The following is a 17,676-nucleotide window of genomic DNA, read 5'->3' as shown; positions in this document are numbered from 1 at the left end:
GCACTATATAATGTGTAAGTTTTTTTTTTAGAAGATCAACCCTAGAAATATAAGACATGAATGTGCACCGCAGTTTTATCTATGGACTTCAAATAGATAGTTTTACTTTTACCAAGATTTCCACACTTGATTTCTGGTGCGTGCACATGTGCGCGTGCACACACACAAATATATATTCTTTTTCACGTGAAATATACTATTTTCTTAAAACTTTTTTTTATCAACAAAGTTTGCTTTTTGTGTGATTATTCTGTTCAGACATATAAACTATATATAATTAATATAAACATATACCATAAATCTTACAAAATTATATGAATGATCATTACAAACAAATGTGTTTGGAACCTATTTTGTAGATAGCCCATTGCCTCTAAGCATCTACATTTTTCTCTACTTTATTGCCCTTAAGCAAGTGTTTTGGCTCTCTCTCCTAACTTTTTATTCTTCCAGCCAGAACAAAAGTTTTCAACAGTAAGAAAATTAAGGGTCCTTCCAGGACCAGGGGAAGTTGAATGATGTAATGAAGCATTCACTCACAAACCTGGCTTCTTTATAACTAGTGAGAAAGACTGGAAGTTCCCAATAATGCTTCTTAATATATTATAGAAAATTATTTAATCTCTTAGAGCCTCCTTTTCCTTCTTATAAAAGTAGGGCGTTATATAATTATAAAATAGCTAAGTGATTTCAAAGTCCTTTCCAGTTCTAAAAGTACATAATTTAAAGCTGCTAAAAATACTTTTAAAATTGATTTTTATATGTGTGTTTACACACACACGCGCACACACCATGAAAGGGGAGGGAATATATAGTATTTATATACCGTATTTTATACGGTATATAAAAACGGTTTAAAGTATTTTATACTTTACATCATTATCGAGACGTTTTTGTTCCTGAAAAAAGAATTCGTTTCAGGGTGGCGTTCGCCCAGCAGGGGGAGTACTTCTGAGAAGCCGGGTTCAGGAAACAGTTCCAGCTACTCCCACTTGGCCTCCAGGCGCTTCAGCCCGGATACAGGGCAGTGTTTTGGGGAACCACATCGCAGCTCAACTGGGGACCCAGCGGAATTTGTAACCCCCGTTGGCTGTCCGAATGGTGAAGGCATTGCCCTGGGGGAAAGCGAGGGTGCGGATGGTGCTATGGCTGCGGATGGGGGTCCTGAAGGAGCCGCCCTCTTCCAGCTCACTGTGGCTCAAGTTTAGCGCGCTCTGGCTGCAGTCTGTGCGCAGCCCCCGGAAGGTGCCGTGCAGGTTCCCCGGCATGACTTCCCTGCTCGCCGGCTCCGAGTGGAGCCGGAGCCGCTTGGGGTCGCGGCTCTGCAGCGCTTCGTCACAGCGCTCGGAAATCTCCCTCAGGATGGCGTCCACTTCCGCGCAGTCCTGCCCGGTAGCACTGAACAACTCCTCCAGGCTCCTTTTGGCTGTCGCCTTGAGCAAGAGCGGCTCGGCTGTCCTTCCGCAATCCCGGGACTGCGTGATCATCAGCTTCTACAAAAGATGGGGAGGAGCGCCAAGCTGGGGCCGGCTGGACTCCCCGGGCGCCTTTGGAACTCCGTGGACTTAGATGCGGGCTGCAAGTGGCTCAGCAAGCTCTCGGCAGCCACCGCCCTTCTCCCAACCCCTCTGGGTCCCAATACTAGGACAAGGCGGGGGCTGCACAGGAACATTTCCGGCGTCCCGCAGTGTCCCACACACCCGCACCCCACTTACATCCAGCACCGAGGCCAGGTGCCGGGTCCGACTGGCAAGTTCCTTCAGTTGCACGTTCCGCTCCTTGAGCGAGGCGATCTCTTCCTGTTTCTGGGTGAGCGTCACGTGCAGCTGCAGGAGGAGACCCAAACACTGAGAGGTAGGCCACCGTGGTCGGTCTCATCTGCATACTCTGCATGAATTATACCAGGATCCTAACATCTAATCTGGAACGGGGACCCAAGGGCACTTGCACTGGTGAGAATAATAATCACTTTTGTTTAGTTGTCCTTTGTTTTTACAAAGCACTTAGACAAAATGTATCTCATTCCTCAGTGAAGCGTGTTGGTGAAGAGTACAGACTTGGGCAACAAGAAGATACAGGTTCTGCCTCTGAAGTTCAATCTTCCTATACCTCAGTTTCGTAACCTGTAAAATGGGGTAGTAAGGGTATTTTGTTCAGTGGTTGTATTAGAAAAAAAAGGTAAATTGATAAGCACAATACCAGGCGTATAGGAAGACTTCCGTAAATATTGATGTCCCTATTAAAAATCTGGTCGGGCAGGATTATTCCCGCTTACTGAGGTTAGAAACTGAGGAGAGCCACCGGAGCAAAGGCAGCCGTGTGAAGCACTCCCCCGTCCCTTGGTTCTGACTTACGCGGGGGCCCATTCCCGCTCCTGCAACACCCATTTCGCCCAGAGCTCCATACCCTGTCCCCAACCCAGGATTCCTGGCGGCCAGCCCAGTACCCCTACTTGGTTATTCTCAACGAGCGCGTCCCCCAGTGCCCTCTGGTTCTGGTCGGCCACCTCCTTCCAGTACTGCTCCGGCGGGGGCACGTCAGGAGGGCGCAGCGGCGGTGACTGCAGGGCCCTTGGGTCCAGCGGCGGAGAGAGACTGGGCCCAAATGGCAATACGTCGCAAGGAGAGAAGGGGAAGTCTCCGCTGGCCAGAGGAGGCGACATCAAAGAGGATGAATCTGAGGAAGAGTGGGAGCTAGGTTTGCAGCCTCAGACTCATGCCCAGCTGGCTACAGGGACAAAACGCCACACGGGGTGTAGGGTTTATGTGAAGACTTTGTTAAGTAAAGCACCCCTCACTCTGCAATCCCTACTTTTCCCAGGCCCTTTCTGATATCTTCTTCATACACAGCAGGCGCTCAATATATGCCTATTGAGTTGATCTGAATTTAATTTCCACGGTGGCCAGGGCAAACCTGCCTGAAGTCACACAGGTCCGCTGTTCTGTACACTCCTGTCACCCAACCTCTCCTCGACGACATCACAGCGTAGGGCTCCCTCTCCCAGAACTCAAACCGATAAACTGGGAAAGCGCTATAGATTCAGCGATTCATCTTCTCTATTAGAAAGGATGTTGTCTCGTAAATACGACGAGTTATGGTGTTGACAGGTGCTGGGTTTACCACCTTCGCGACCACGAAATGGAAATCTGAACTAGTTTGATTTGCGGAGTGGGGGACACCCCCGCCTCCCTTTATTGAACTGCAAGGAGACTGCACTTGCCTGCAATGAGATCATCCACTGTGTCTCTGAAATCCTGCAGACCCAAGTCCGCTGCAGTTTGCAGAGAATGGTTCTGAAATAAACCAAAAGTGTTAAATAGTGAATGTCAAGTCCAGCAGGTCTGAAACACTTCCCAGACCGACAGTCGCCCTCCCGGGTGTGCACGCACTGTCGTTCGCAACCGAGCGTCCTACCTGAAAATCAAAGCCCCATCCCAGGCTTGGAACCCAGCAGGCTTGCACTGCCATGGTGAGGCGCGTAACACTCACTCGAAGCAGGGACAGGGTCCCCGAGGGTCCTGAAGGGCGCCGAAACTGCGGGGCTGTGTTTGAGGCGGGAGTCCTTCCGCGCGCAGCGTGGTGGCCCCACGCCTGGCATCTGGCAGCCGGCAGTCCCCGGGCCGCCTCATTGGCCCGCCACCAGCCAACCAGCTGCCTCCTTGAGGCCCGAGACGTTGCTCCAGCTCCTGCTGAACCTCAGTTCAACTTACAGCCGACCCGCCAAGGAGCTGTGCCCTAAGATAAGGGAGCGGGTGTGCTTGCACTCCGACTTCCCTCCCAAGACCTGACAGCGTGCGGGGCCATCCAAAGAAATAACGTGAGGCTATATATCCCGATATCCCGCCGAGCCTCAGTCACAGCTAAACCTCCTTCTCCCCAGACAGGAAGGGAAAAGGTAGGCTATGATGAGGGGGCAGGGATGCTACGGAAAGTGCTTCTGTTCAGTATGCAGCAAGGGTGGCCCCTATTGCTCTTCTGTTGCTCAACAAGTCGAGTTTACTTTCTCCGTACGGTGTGATGCACCTCCTTGAGTGGTGCATCGTGAGCTGGACACGCTTCTGGGTTCCTGCAATGTGCCTGCGTGTGTGAGGCAGGAGACAGTAGGAGGCTGGCAGCCCCGGAACCTTCTTACTCCCTTTATTCGTGGACATTTAGAGTTGACAAAACTCTTTTATGCGAAGTCCCTATGTTAATTCTCACCCAATGTAGGAAGCACGCAGGGCCCAGGAAGTGACCCCCCCCTTTGATGAAGAATCTGAAGCTCAGAGAAAGTTAATTGCCCAAAATCATCCAACTCTGAAATAGAATTGGGGCTCCTGATGGAGAATGATGATGACTGTATCAATCTTTCCTCCATACTGCATTGCCTCTAGCGTTTATCTCTTTTTTAAGCAAAGCCTGTCTTCCAATGAAGACAGCACTGGGGAAAAGGAAAGAAGTTTCTCAAGGCATATGGTGTGAGGGAATGCATCCAATATGCCCATCAGAAATATCTATTCTGATTCCACTGTTGGTGATTGATTCATTGATTCCTTTGTGTTAATAATACTCATCTCCCCCAAGGCCTTCTCTACTATTCAAATATTGCTGACAATAGGAACTTGCTCTGACCCTAACCTTAAAGAAAGTACCAGTATCAGCTTTCCTCAAGGAGGAGTGCTTCAATCTGGGAGGCATCAAGCACCAGTTGGGAACTGAGGCTATCAGAGGGGAAAGGAGCTTATAAAGGACCAAGACATGGGGCGCCTGGGTGGCTCAGTCAGTTAAGCGCCTGCCTTTGGATCAGGTCATGATCCAGCCCTACATCAGGTTCCCTGCTCAGTGGGGAGCTTGCTTCTCCCTCTCCCTGTGCCGCTACCCCTGCTTGTGCTCTCTGGCTGTCTCTGTCACGTAAATAAATAAAATGTTAAAAAAAAAGTAAAGAGAAGAAAGGGCCGAGACAAATCCTGAAGCACAAGTTCTGTCCTTGTTGAAGGAGCCAGAAACCAGACTCATTTTCCAAGGGCTGAAAGGTCTTCCTCTTAAGATGAGATTCAGCCAAGGCCCTTACCACGAAGAGATTTGAGGCCAAGTTAGGAACGGGGCCCCAGGAAATGCTTCCTCCCGGGTCCTTGGCTCATTCTGGACCTCAAACAAACACTTCTGGAGTATTTCTTCTCTCTGTTCAGCAGGAAGGAGGCTAGGAAATATGACCCGAGTGTGCACTGGCCAGAGTCTTTCCAGGGGATCTTCCTCTAGGGGGTGTCTTTCCCTCTCTACCAGCTCTGTCTCCCCCAGGAAAAGTCTTGGACCTCTTGGACCATCTGGCATGAGCTCTGTGCTTGAAACTTTGAATCCTACCTTCCCAATTAGATAAAAATCTGGCATTTTTCCAAACCACAATGGCAGCCAAAAAAAAGTGGGGGGGGGGCTGATACAGAACATGATGTAAAAATTTAAGTTCTAAATACTTAAGCAACAATTCAACAAGAGCCTGCTTGATTTTCATGACTTGCTAAATAAACATGTTGGAGTAAGACATGATTGGGCCTCTAGGTCAGTTGAAAGATGCTCAAGTTGAAAGATGTCTTTGAGCATCCAGATCGAAAAGGAAAAACAAAATGGCCTCTGCAGGGCAATGCCCACTCTCACCTCTTGCCTTAACACTCTCTGCTCTATGTGGCCACCTACCCTGAGTCCATCTGGGCTCTAACCCAATTCTAAAGGCACTTAGGAGAAGCCTGAAAGGCTGTGTTCTACAACCAACCTCTGTTTTCAAGGTAGTCATATCTTCTGGAGTGTTCAGTGCTGGACATTTCCCCCATGGACCCCATGTCCCCAGGACCTGCTGCCAGGAAGCTGGGACTGGCACCCCTCTTGTAGGTTGCATCTTTCTAAGACCTCTTGTCTTTCTGGGCACTTCATGTCCCATTGATGAGCCAGGCAGTCTTCTGGCCTCCCAGACACAAATGCTGGGATGTTCCCTCATCAACCTGGTAAAGTCAGCCCTGGCAAGCGGTGGAAGTGGGATGGGAGTAAGGAAATAAGTTTTTGAGGAAAAGAAAAAGTCAAATACCTCTTTGCCGCATGAGGGTATGTGACATGAGGCTTTGGAGGGGGAGGAAATGACTTTTTTAAAGTGACCAACTGCTGAAGAGCCATCTTTGCAGAGAGGAACGTTTGCTGTCAGATCTCTTCCAGGGTTCTTTGTCCTTTGTCCCTCTTCCCCTAAATGTAAACTCTATTCATTTTTTCCAGTCTTGATCGAGTAGTTATTCGTCAATCTTCACACTCCTTAGATACCCAGGGAATGAAAATTGTTAGTGAATGGCCGGAAAGGGAATATTGGGAGCACTGACAGGACATGTACCAGGTGCCCAGTGCTCCATTTTGCTCCCACCTACTCTCCTGTTTCCTCAGTGCTCAATCTCCAGATTGCTTTGTCACAGCTCCAGGGAATAGACGGGGAGAACAGGAGACCCCTTCCCCGGAGGGAAGTTCTCCAGGTAAGCCCCTCTGTCCCAAGTTGGTCAGAACAGCTCTGAGAATACGGCCGACGCAACAGACTAGAAGGGAAGAAGTTCCGATCCTCGGGGCTGAGATTCCGGCACGTCTGCCCCCACTAGCTATATCTGCCAGCGCTCCCGGCCTGAGATGAGCCTCTGCGGACGCGAACCCTGGACTCCCGAGTCGGAATTTGGGTTGTCGGCCGCCGGGCTTCAGGAGTTAAGGGGAGGTACCTGCGAGGCGGTCAAGTCACCACTAGGCGGCGCGTCGGACCCGAGTAGCGAGGAGCAATCCGCGAGGTCCTGCAGGTCTATGGTGGTGAGGGCTGCGCAGGGAGAACCGGAGACACGCACCAGGCGGGCCCTGAGTCTCTCCGCCAGGGCTCGCCACTGGCATCCCCGCCAGGACATCAGAGCCCGGGGGAGAAAAGTTTTTCTGAGCCGCGCGTGCCCTACCCACCCGGCACGAGGAAACCGAGGGATCGCGCGGGAGCCACTAGGCTCACCTGGCAGCGCAGCGGGCTCCGCGTCTCGGGGATCTTCGTATACCGACACTGGGCTGCTGCCGCTGCAACCAGGAAAGAACTTCGGCGGAGGGGCGAACTAGCCGGACACAGAAACGGTGAGCATGGGTCAGCCCTCGGACCCGGAGCGTGCGGCCCCTGCCCGGCACCGGCCCGCGGCCCCACCTTCCTCTCCAGCTTCCCGGGCTTGACGAAAGGCCGGCCCCGCAGCTCCAGCATCCTGTTGGGGCAGATGCTGTCGAAGGCTCGGCGTCCCGCCGCGGCGCCTCCGCAGGACTGCATCCTGCCTCCCCGCCCGCCCAGGAACGCGGTGCTGGTTATTCGGCGGCGGTGGCCACGGCTGGAATAGCGACTCACAGTCCGCGCTCCGCCTGGCGCCTGCAGGGACAGCGCGTGGCGGGTTTGGAAGCAAGGGGTGGTTGTAGAGGTGCGGAGGGAGGGCCAGTGGAGAGGGACGACTTCGGCGCGGGCGGGGCTGCTCGCGCCTGAGCGCCAGAGGTGGCGCCTTCAGCCCCGGACAATCTGCGCGCGGGCGGAGGCGTTAAACCCAACCTGGCAACGCGGCATCCCCCGGGATCTGCGAGCGCGGGACCCGGGCCCGCGAGCGCCCTTTTGGTGAGTGTTGGCGCCGCCGCCTCCGGCAGCGCCAGAAAAAGGGAGGGTGGACGAGCCCCGCTGGTCCCTAACACTAGGTACCGCCTTTCCGATTTTGGAGAGCAGGGATGGAAAAATTAACGATTTTTATTTCCTTTTCTTTCCACCCCAGCCATACGGCACGAAATAAATGCGGAGTGACACTCGCCAAAGCCAAACTCTGGCATTTGACCACCCTGTAGGATTTGGTGGGGATGTAGACTCCTAATAGGGACTCCTCAGAACTACCCCCAGATTATAGAAGACCCTTCCTCCAGGGCTGGGGGCGCACTTCTGCTCTTGACTCGAGGACTTGCCCTTGGTTTCTCTTGGCCTGATGTCCAGAGCCGCGCCGCATACCCTTAGACCCGCACTTTCCCCGGCGGCGACGCCTGAGTGTAGCCTTTAAGAGAGTCAATTAAGAAAAAACGACATCTACAAATTCTCCTCCCCTTTCGGAAAATGCCACACTGGACGGTCCCAAACCCTCTAAAACCCCCGTCTCTTTCTCCTCCAAAAGCCTCATCTGCCCACCGCAGCATGTGGTCACCCTGCACACAGCGGGCCTTGCTTTCTCCTCAGGAGTCTTGGCTGTCCTTCCCAAGACCAGGGCCTTTCCCAAAAGGGACATCTCTAAAGCTCTGGGTGAGGGGATCTCTCAGACCACTCTTAGATCTATCGAATTTGAACAGTCATCTGAAATTATCTTTGTAACCTCCTGTTGGGCACCTGGTTTGTGTCTTATACCAAGTAGTAATGAAAATCCTCTTTTAAAGTGGCATGATCCCTTTTTCTTTCTCCGTATTATCTGGATTAATAAAGACACCCTTCACAGTGTTGGAGATGGTTCTACAATAGTAGAGCTAGAATAGACTTAGAGACTTTTTGACCCATCTATAAATGCAGGGACCTTGTTGAGGTGAGGTCAGGCAGCTAGAATTGGTGTGATATCACTGATGGTGAGGGGCTCTGGCTTCAGGGTCAGAGTACCCGAGGATTGGAACCAGCCCCTACCAGATCCCTGAGCCCCAGGTCTTTAGGAAAAGCATAACACTGGGGCACCTAGCTGGCTCAGTTGTGGAGCATGTGACTCTTGATCTCAAGGCTGTGAGTTCGAGCCTCACGTTTGGAGTGGAGATTACTTTTTAAAAAATAAAATGTTTTTTTTTAAAAGGAAAATCATAATGCTGACTTCAGTAGAGATGCTATTAAAATGAGATTATTTATGTAATGCAGCTGGTGCTTGGTGTGGATAAGTTGATGTTGTTGACGTCGTTTTAAGGCTTTTCAGCTGCTCCTCCAGCCTCCCATGACCTATTCCTGGCTTTGTTCTGATTTCTGAGTGGACTAGTCACTAGCCAGTCCTCCATCTCTACCCATCTTCCCAGTCTGTAAAAGGAGTAGGGGAGCTCTTAGTTGAGTTTTGGGAAGATCTCTCACCTGGGACCATTCTTGATTTTACAGAATATACTCATTTTTCATCAGTGAGTTCCAAAGTGTAGAAGAGTAGGGGCATTGTACATAAAAATGTGGCAAAAAGAGCTGGAATAGCATGAATATATGACTCCTAATCTGGATGATTCTGGAACCAACTCACCCATATCAATCTTGGCTGAGTGATGGAGTAAATGATGGTGAAAGCAACTTCTCCCCAAAGTCACACTTTTGTAAAAGAGCCAGTGGCCCTACCCCTGCCCTCAACAGTTGGTTTGAGGGCTCTAGATATTTGGGGACTTGGGTCAGACGGTACAATTTTTCCTTCTCCTCCTTTTCATCATCACAGACCAGCTTTTTCTCAAACAGCTTGGGGATCACCACTTCCCTATCCCTGAGCCTAAGTGGAGACTGTTCCTGGAGATCTCAACAACATAAGGGGAGAGAAGGGACCTGAGGGGCTCGTAGTAAGTGCTCCTGGTGCTGGAGAGTACCTGGAGGGTGCTCAAGAAGAGACGTACAAGGAAGAGTCTCTAAATTTGGTTTGAGTTTGTTTGCTTTTCATTTATGCAAATTTGTCATACATTTACATTTATTCTAACTATAGTAGAACATGACTGACTTTGTTCGCCCAAAACTTGTTTTTTTTAATCTTACAGAAAATTTGAAAAGACAGTGCAATGAGTTATAGTAGGCTCACTTCCAATAGCTAACATTTTCCCATATTTGCCTTGCATTTCTTTCTCCAAGTTTTTTTTTCTTCTGTGTAAACCGCTCCCCATTATCGTACAGGCTGCCACCAGTCTTCATTTCTTGAAGATGTGCTATATGCCAGGACCTGTGCAGAGGGATTTGTACGGAACCTCTCATGAAATCCATACCTCTGAGGCGCCTGGGTGCTGTGCAGCTGGTTAAGCATCCAGACGCTTGGTTTTGGCTGAGGTCATGAACTCAGTCTTGTGAGACAGAGCCCCGCGTGAGGCTCAGAGTAGTGAAGACATTTGCTGAAGGTGACAGAACTGAGATTCCTCCGGGTCTACAGCAGACTCAGTGAGAATGAAGGTGATGAGACAGCTGTGGAGTTAACTCCAGCAAGCCTCAGAATCACTTTTTTAGAGTGTAAACCAAGGATTAAAATTTTATGATTTTTTTTTGTCAGCCTCACTTTTTTACTTTTATTTTTTTTTAAGATTTTATTTATTTGACAGAGAGAGACACTGTGAGAGAGGGAATACAAGCAGGGGGAGTAGGAGAGGGAGAAGCAGGCTTCCCGCTGAGCAGGGAGCCCGATGATGCGGGGCTCGATCCCAAGCCGAAGGCAGACGACTAACGATTGAGCCACCCAGGCACCCCCCAGCCTCACTTCCTGACTTCAGCTTCCCACCTGTGTCACGGCTGGAGGCAGGGACTGTGCTGGCTGTCCGGATATGTGCTCTGTAGTCTCTGTTGAATGGAAGGCACTGAGAAGATAACTTGTCTCACACCTACCTCAGGAAGAGGGTTTTTTTAAAAGCACTGCCACAAACCTGTGAGTGGTTAAGTTGAGCGGTGTGGCTAAGGGTGTGGCTCCAGACTCCAATCACCTGCCTTCAAATCCTGGTGGCTCTACTATTGCCTACCCTCTTGGTAGCTGTGCCCTTCTCTGAAAAATGGGATAACACACTCCACCTCAGAGAGTTGTTGGAGGATTGAAATAATGAAGGCTAAACATAGTGCCTGGTACATCTAGAACCCAATGATGGCCATGATTACTATGCCACTGTTATCCTGGGCTCTCATGCAGCAGGTGTAAGACAAAAGTGAACTATTGAACCAAGTCATTGCAGGGTAAATGGGCTTCGTAATGGCCACAACAGCCTGCAAAGCCTTCATTTCCAACATCTGTTAGTTGTCAGAGTAGGTCTTGCTTTGCCCTAGCTAGTGTGCCTGTGTGGTTCCCAAAGCTTCCAGCTGGGCATCCTGTGTCCCGGCCCCTCTAGACAGCATAGACTGCTGTGGGTTCTATTAAGGTTCACATCCCACCTTCCCTTTGGAACTCTGGGAATGAGCAGTCCTCAGCCTCATAAGAGGGTCATAGGATACAGGTCTACAAGTGACCGTCTCAGCGACTGGCATCTCAGAGGACCTGTTGTTCCCACATAGATATCCTAATTACAGAGTGGAAGCCAAGGAGGCAGGACTGCTCCGTTGTTACTGACAACCTGTATTCCCCAGCTGCCTTCACCTTCCCTCCCCGCAGACAACACAGGCAATAGTATTCAGACGAACCAAGATAGCCTGTTTATTGGGGAAAGACTCGGGTCTCTCAGGTGCGCTTAGTAAAATAAATAAATGAGGAGACGGTTCTATCGTACACTATTTACAACCTGCAGGATGACCTCATGACCAAGTGTGAGCCATTACCCCTCTATGGGCCAAGACCGCACTCTTTCACAGCAATGGGAGAGGTCCAGCAGCCGGGCCAGGATAGACAGGTAAGCAAAGGTGTATTTCACTTCAATTTCGGAGAGAGGCTGCACTTCTCGCGTATCTGGAAGGGCAGCATGTGAGTCAGGGAGGTCTCGTTTATGGCCACCAGTAGCCGCAGCTTGCCCAGGCAGTCCTGCAGTGCCGCCTCGGGGTGCCCGCCTAGCCTCAAGTCCACCGGGCGCGGGAGCTGTAGCATTCGGTCAGCCAGCGCCAGGCAACAGATGGCCAGCAGGGAGGGAGTATAACTGGTGAAAGCATAGTCGGCCAGGCTCAGCTCCGCCACCCCGCGCGCCAGGGCTTGCGCCTCCAGGGCTTCTGAGACTTGAGCCTGCCCGGCTTCCACGCGCGCGTGCGTGAAATGCTCCAGGAAGAAGCTGATGGTGGGCGCGCCCAGGCTGAAGTGCAGTTTGTGCAGCACGATGCACTCGAGGTTGCAGAGCTGTTGCCGAGAGAAGGCACCGCAGCACAGGGCCAGGAGTTGCTTCACGCGCGGCGGGTGCACCTCCACCTGTAACACAGGGGCGCTCAGCCCCGGCAGCTCAGCATCCAGGGCTGAGGCCCATCCCAGTCTCAAACCCGGGAGAAAACCAAGACTCCACCCCCCCCATCCCTTCCAGCGAGACAGCTGCGCCTTCGCCTCTCCGTTACTTCCACTTTAATCACCCGGGGTGTACTTCCAGCGCAGTTTCTCTAACTACTGTCCAGCTAAAGAAAGGTTTCAGAAATTTTAAATCGTTTTTTGTTTTTTTTTTCCCCCCAGAGTCTAGACTAGCAGGGCTTCAAAGAGCTGTTGGAATTTACTTTGGGGACCGACTTCAGCCTATTTAAGGGTGAAAGGACGGTTCGTTTTTTTTGGGGGGGGTTGTGAAGTTAAAGCTGTGGGATGTATACGTTTGCAAATGTACGACAGAATGAATTCAGAGAGCCCAGCACTAAATCTTGTGCGCTGGAAAGCCGGGTGGTGGCCAGAGAGTGGCCGAGAGTTTGGCTGTCCCCCAGACCCCGCGTGGAGGTACCTGTTTGCAAGCTATGAGGAGGGACGTGACGCCAAGCAGCTGGAAGCAGTCTGCAGCCACAGGCGTGGTGGTAAGAAAGCGGTCCAGGGTGTTCACCGTCAGGCAGAGCGATTCGAAGGAGAGGTCGAACTGGCGGTGCACCGGGATCAGCCAGCTAAGCAGCTTACAGCGGGATTCCGCCGTTACCTGCGGGGAGGGAAGGGGGTTAGAGGACCGGCTGAGCCTAGGGCAAACAGGGTCTGCAGAAGCTTCCCTAGAGGAAAGCACAAAAAGGGAAAACCTAAAAGCCCTGGAAACTGGGAAACCCTGGGGCGGCGCTGCTGCGCAAAGAGCAATGGTCGGGCAAGGAGCCGGAACCGTTGGATTCGTACTTGGCCCTGTGCCGCGGGTGTATACACATTACCTTGTGTAATCCTCTCAGCAATTCAGTGAGGGGTGAGGGCTACCACTTGGCAGATGAAGAAATAAGCTCAAAATTGTTAAATAACTTGCCCGGGGTCGGGAGGAATCCTGACTCGAACCTAGACACTGTCTTCACTCCTCTGCATTCTACCATGTTCCCGCTCACCAGTATGGAAACTTCGGGCAGGTCACTTACGCCGTCTAGGCCCCATTTTTCTCCATTTGTAAAATGAGGCTGGTGGCCTGGCCCTCTAAAGCCCCTCCCTTTCTGGACCGCGAACCTCGTGCCCTAGGGCGCGTCGGAGCGCGACGGAGCAGAAGAGGAAAGAGCCCGAGAGAGGAAGAGAAGCGCGGGTGGGGACCTCGCTCTCCCAACGCCTCACCCGCGGGTGAAAGTGGCTCTCCCGCGCCTTGCGGAAGACATAGCAGCTCTGACCGTAGTCTCGGAAGGTCTGTAGATCCAGCTGCACCAACTGCTGGGCAGGAGCGGGTAGGGGGCTGCGGCGTAACGCCGCGGACGCTGCGGGACTGTCTGCACCATCAGACCCGGAGCTGGGGGACTCGAACAGGTCGCAAACACCGGAGTCTCCAAGGAGCTGGCACTGGTTCAGTGGCTGCAGTGGCTGCTTTCTCCGAAGGCGTGGGCGCCTGCTCTTCTTCACCGGGGCGCGGAGGTTCTGGTCGTTGTCCCGCTTCCCAGCCCGGGCGGCGGGACTCACGAGACTGGTGGGGCAGGGGGTCACCATGGTGCAGCCTGGTGGGCGCTCTACGACTCCTCGCCTGCGACAAACCGAAGGTGCGCTCCAGGGTACGAAGTAGGCGGGCCACAGCCGCGGCGAGACCCTAAGTACTCGGCGGGCGCCTTCCCCTCTACCACACCCCCGGCTTCTCACTGGATGATTACTGAGCGGCACGAGGCCGCGCTTTCCCGGCGAAAGAACCGCTTCTGAGCAAGCTGCAGGCAAGGTGTAGCCTGAGCAACCCGCAATGGAGAGGAGGAGCTAAGTCAGGCTGAGCGCACCCGCCTCACAGGGCACGTTCCGCGCGCGTCCCGCGTTACCCAGGTAACGGAGCCGGGGTTGCGGCGAGAGCTGCGCGCGCAGCCGGGGGTGGGGGTGGGGGTCGGCTAGGAGGAGCGAGCGCCGAATCCAGCAGAGGGGCTGGACCGCTCCCGCGGAAAAAAAGATTCTCCCGGCCGCCAGCTCCCGGTCCGGGTCCAGATAGTCTTGTAAGTGCGATCACCCTTCAGGCCGGCTATAATCCAGGTCGGTAATTTGGTAGATATCCATTTCCGACCTTTCAGGGCTCCAACTAGAATTCTGTCAGTACAGTTTTCCTCAGTGACCCGTGCAAGCAGTAATTCTAATTCATTGCTTTTGTCATTTTTGTTTTAGGCAGGACCCTAAAGGGATCCAGTATCCCTCCTTGCGCTGGTCTCGGGGAGCAGAGCCTCCACAGGTTCTTCAGCGCTGCGTATCTGGGAGCTAGTCCAGCCTCCCAGGCCGGCACTCGCGCTCAAAACCCAAGACTGCCCGCGAACCTCACACAGGTCCGAGCTCCTGTGACACTTGCTCCACACTTGCCACACGAAACCAAGTAAGCGGAGCGGTTAGGGACAGAGCATGGTTGAGCGTTGCATTGCTAGCGTGATCGAATTGCTCACACGGCCTCTTCTGTTTTAGGGCATTAGCTCCTAATCCTCTGCCGCGGGCGGCTCACCCTTCCTTAGTTACTCCCTGCTCTCCGTTTCTGCTCCTCCGGAAGCTCACAAAAGCAGAGCTGGAGGGAGCGTGGGGGCGCGCCCAGGCAGGAGAGAGTGGGCCGGACTTGGCAGTTTTCCTCAGCGCACTGCTGGTTTAAAACCTAGCCTCCTGGCCTGGTAGAAGCTGGAGGCCTAAGCCTGAGTGCATCTTCCTAAGGGGCACAAGTAGTATCTAGGCAGCCTTCCAGGGAGGTCTCAGCTGGCAGGAAACCCGCAGACCCTCAGCCTGATGAACTTTCCAGAGGCACTTCAAGAAGTGAGGTTCTTAGATGTCCCCGGAGCAGATTCAGCCATTCCCACCTTATTTCAGAAGAAAGCTGACAAAGGTATGTCGTCAAATTGAAATCCCTGTCCCCAGAACTTTAGTTGGGTGTGGTCTCTTAGAGATGCAGGAAAGAGAAAAGAGATGGATTTGGGGTTCTGGTCAGTTTTACTCCTATTTCCCTGTAATTCTGAGCAAGGTCTTTAGTCTCTAGACCTAAATACTTTAATTTGTCACTTGAGAGATTAGCTAAGAACCACCTGTCCTTCAAAATACAGGTGCCAGGACTTGCTGTCTCCTCTCAAGCTATTGTTGAGGAACCATTATGGGGTGAGCAGTGAAATCTGTGGAGAGGGGTCAGGTGTCAGGCTTTTTCCGTGAGAAGCTTTTTGGCTGAGGAGGAAGGACCCAGGAATTCTGATTCTTCTCGTCAGCCCAGATGGCCATGTGGTACAGTGAAAAGAGCACAAAGTCAACTTCCAGGGTCAGAATTGTCACTCCCATTTATTGGTCATCATGGGCTAGCTCTTTACCTTCTCAGTGTCTCTTTCCTCATTTGTTAAAAGTGGTTATTAATCCTTGCCTTGAGGACCAAGAGAAATATGCTGAAAGCTCAAAATCCTTTTAAAATATAAAACAGGGGGGTTACCCTAAAGCCTTTGTTGGGAAGTCAATATTATCACCCTGGAGATATTCTGAAAAAGCAGGAAGATCGTTTATCTACCTGTGGATGTGAAGCTAGTGTCTGTAGTTAGAGTTAACTCCCAATAGGGGGTGCCTGAGCTTTGTACTGATGGGCCTACTTCTCAGTATTTGTGGATACGCCTGCCATGCCAGGTCCAAGACCGTGATCAAGGCTGCATGGGTCCTGGGGCTCCTGGCTGGCTCGGTCAGAGGACCACGAGACTCTTGATTCAGGTGGGCTGTATAGCTTACTTAGAAAAAAAAAACCAAAACTGCATGGGTCCTTCCCTCACAGAGCTGACATTCTAGTGGGGGAAGTGAATAACTAGGTGACACATTTAAAAAATGATAGAGGATCTCCTTAATAAAATACAGGACACCGAGTAAAACAAATGTCCGATAAATTTTAGCATGAGTATGTCTCAAATATTGCATGGGACATTGCAGTGCCTTGTAGGTATGTTAAATGTTTAGACTTCACCGTAAGCCACTGAGGAAGCCTTACCAAAATAGAATCTGTCTTTTGTTTTAAAAGATTATTCTGGCTGACGTGTGAAAATGGATTGTAGGGGACAAGACTAGAGGCCATTAAGGTGCATTATTTGTGGTATGAAAAATACAGGGCAAGTTAAGGCCGCCTTATTTTCCCTATGAAGGGTCTTTAAAATTAATTTCTCTTTTCTAATCTGAGACCTGGGTGCGAAGCACCTTTAAGGCACTAGGTAAATCTAAAATACTTTAAAGGTGTAGAACCTAATTAAACCCAGGCTTCTATAATGAAAGCTGCTTAACCACGATTTGACCCTGCTTATTTTCAGGTGTGGTTTTTGAAGTCTGTGGGATGGATAATGGAACTGAAGTTATCTTGGTATGTTTTGTTTTTTTCCAGTCTGGTACTCGAGCTTCAGTCAAAATACCCCATCATCACCCTGGCCCAACTCTTGGACTGTAATCGAGGTAGGAAGAATACATTTCCTAATATTACCTTATTTAGCAGAGTAATGGGTTGGACTTGGTACCTAGAGGCGGACAGCTTTGTTAGTACCTCAAATGATCCCTAAGCTCACTTTGATTTTAAGGCACTGAAATTTATATTTGCCTCTAAAACTATATTTACTTAAGACTATTTTCTATTAATGTATTTAGGTGCCCAAACTGAGAAGTATTTAAGGTACTTTTTCTTCCTATCTCTGTATTTATTTTTAAAGTTAAAATTTTAATTAAAAGCCTTTTTATAATAATTTTTTTATTATGTTATGTTAGTCACATACATACAGTACATCCCCAGTTCTTGATGCAGTGTTCCATGATTCATTACTTGCATGTAACACCCAGTGCGCCATGCAATACGTGCCCTCCTTACTACCCATCACCGGCCTATCCCAATCCCCCACCCCCCTCCCCTCTGAAGCCCTCAGTTTCTTTCCCAGAGTCCACAGTCTCTCATGGTTCATTCCCCCTTCTGTTTACCCCCCCTTCATTCTTCCCTTTCTTCTCCTACTGATCTTCCTATTTCTTCTGTTCCATAAATGAGTGAAACCATATGATAATTGTCTTTCTCTGCTTGACTTATTTCACTTAGCATAATCTCCTCCAGTCCCATCCATGTTGCAGCAAATGTTGTGAAATCGTTCTTTTTGATGGCTGAGTAATATTCCATTGTATATATGGACCACATCTTCTTAATCCAGTCATCTGTTGAAGGGCATCTCGGTTCCTTCCACGATTTAGCTATTGTGGACAATGCTGCTATAAACACTGGGGTGCATATGGCCCTTCTCTTCACTACGTCTGTATCTTTGGGGTAAATACCCAGTAGTGCAATTGCTGGATCATAGGGTAGCTCAATTTTTAACTTTTTAAGGGATCTCCACACTGTTTTCCAAAGTGGCTGTACCAACTTGCATTCCCACCAACAGTGTAAGAGGGATCCCCTTTCTCCAAATCCTCTCCAGCATTTGTCGTTTCCTGCCTTGTCCATTTTTGCCATTCTAACTGGCGTAAG

General features: G+C 50.8%; 2 protein-coding genes across 2 annotated transcripts; both read right to left on the bottom strand.

The window, feature by feature from the left end:
• Nucleotides 1–347: 347 nt before the first annotated feature.
• Nucleotides 348–7,291, bottom strand: MCIDAS (multiciliate differentiation and DNA synthesis associated cell cycle protein). The gene is made up of 7 exons (XM_040621925.1): nucleotides 7,175–7,291; nucleotides 6,992–7,088; nucleotides 6,720–6,811; nucleotides 3,221–3,293; nucleotides 2,453–2,676; nucleotides 1,716–1,826; nucleotides 348–1,493 (listed from the first exon to the last, which is right to left on the bottom strand). The coding sequence occupies exons 1-7, from the start codon at nucleotides 7,289–7,291 to the stop codon at nucleotides 1,053–1,055; spliced, it is 1,155 nt and encodes a 384-aa protein (XP_040477859.1). The 3' UTR covers nucleotides 348–1,052.
• Nucleotides 7,292–11,567: 4,276 nt separating this feature from the next.
• CCNO (cyclin O) lies at nucleotides 11,568–13,709 on the bottom strand. Its single transcript, XM_008691681.2, has 3 exons — nucleotides 13,342–13,709; nucleotides 12,562–12,784; nucleotides 11,568–12,053 (listed from the first exon to the last, which is right to left on the bottom strand). Exons 1-3 carry the CDS (start codon nucleotides 13,707–13,709, stop codon nucleotides 11,568–11,570), a joined length of 1,077 nt encoding a protein of 358 aa, XP_008689903.2.
• Nucleotides 13,710–17,676: the final 3,967 nt, after the last annotated feature.

Source organism: Ursus maritimus, unplaced genomic scaffold (genome assembly GCF_017311325.1).
Source record: "Ursus maritimus isolate PB19 unplaced genomic scaffold, ASM1731132v1 scaffold_5, whole genome shotgun sequence".
Classification (NCBI taxonomy): Eukaryota; Metazoa; Chordata; class Mammalia; order Carnivora; family Ursidae; genus Ursus; species Ursus maritimus.
Note: the sequence above shows the minus strand (reverse complement) of the source record. Positions and strands in the feature narration are given on the sequence as shown.

Coding starts and splice junctions, on each gene's coding strand:
- CCNO (XM_008691681.2), bottom strand. CDS start 13,709: ATGGTGACCCCCTGCCCCACCAGTCTCGTGAGTCCCGCCGCCCGGGCT. Junction 12,785..13,341: donor CACTTTCACCCGCGGGTGAG/GCGTTGGGAGAG, acceptor TGTTTGCCCTAG/GCTCAGCCGGTCCTCTAACC. Junction 12,054..12,561: donor TCCTCATAGCTTGCAAACAG/GTACCTCCACGC, acceptor CCTGTGTTACAG/GTGGAGGTGCACCCGCCGCG.
- MCIDAS (XM_040621925.1), bottom strand. CDS start 7,291: ATGCAGTCCTGCGGAGGCGCCGCGGCGGGACGCCGAGCCTTCGACAGC. Junction 1,827..2,452: donor CGCTCGTTGAGAATAACCAA/GTAGGGGTACTG, acceptor CTCCTCCTGCAG/CTGCACGTGACGCTCACCCA. Junction 1,494..1,715: donor ACCTGGCCTCGGTGCTGGAT/GTAAGTGGGGTG, acceptor CATCTTTTGTAG/AAGCTGATGATCACGCAGTC.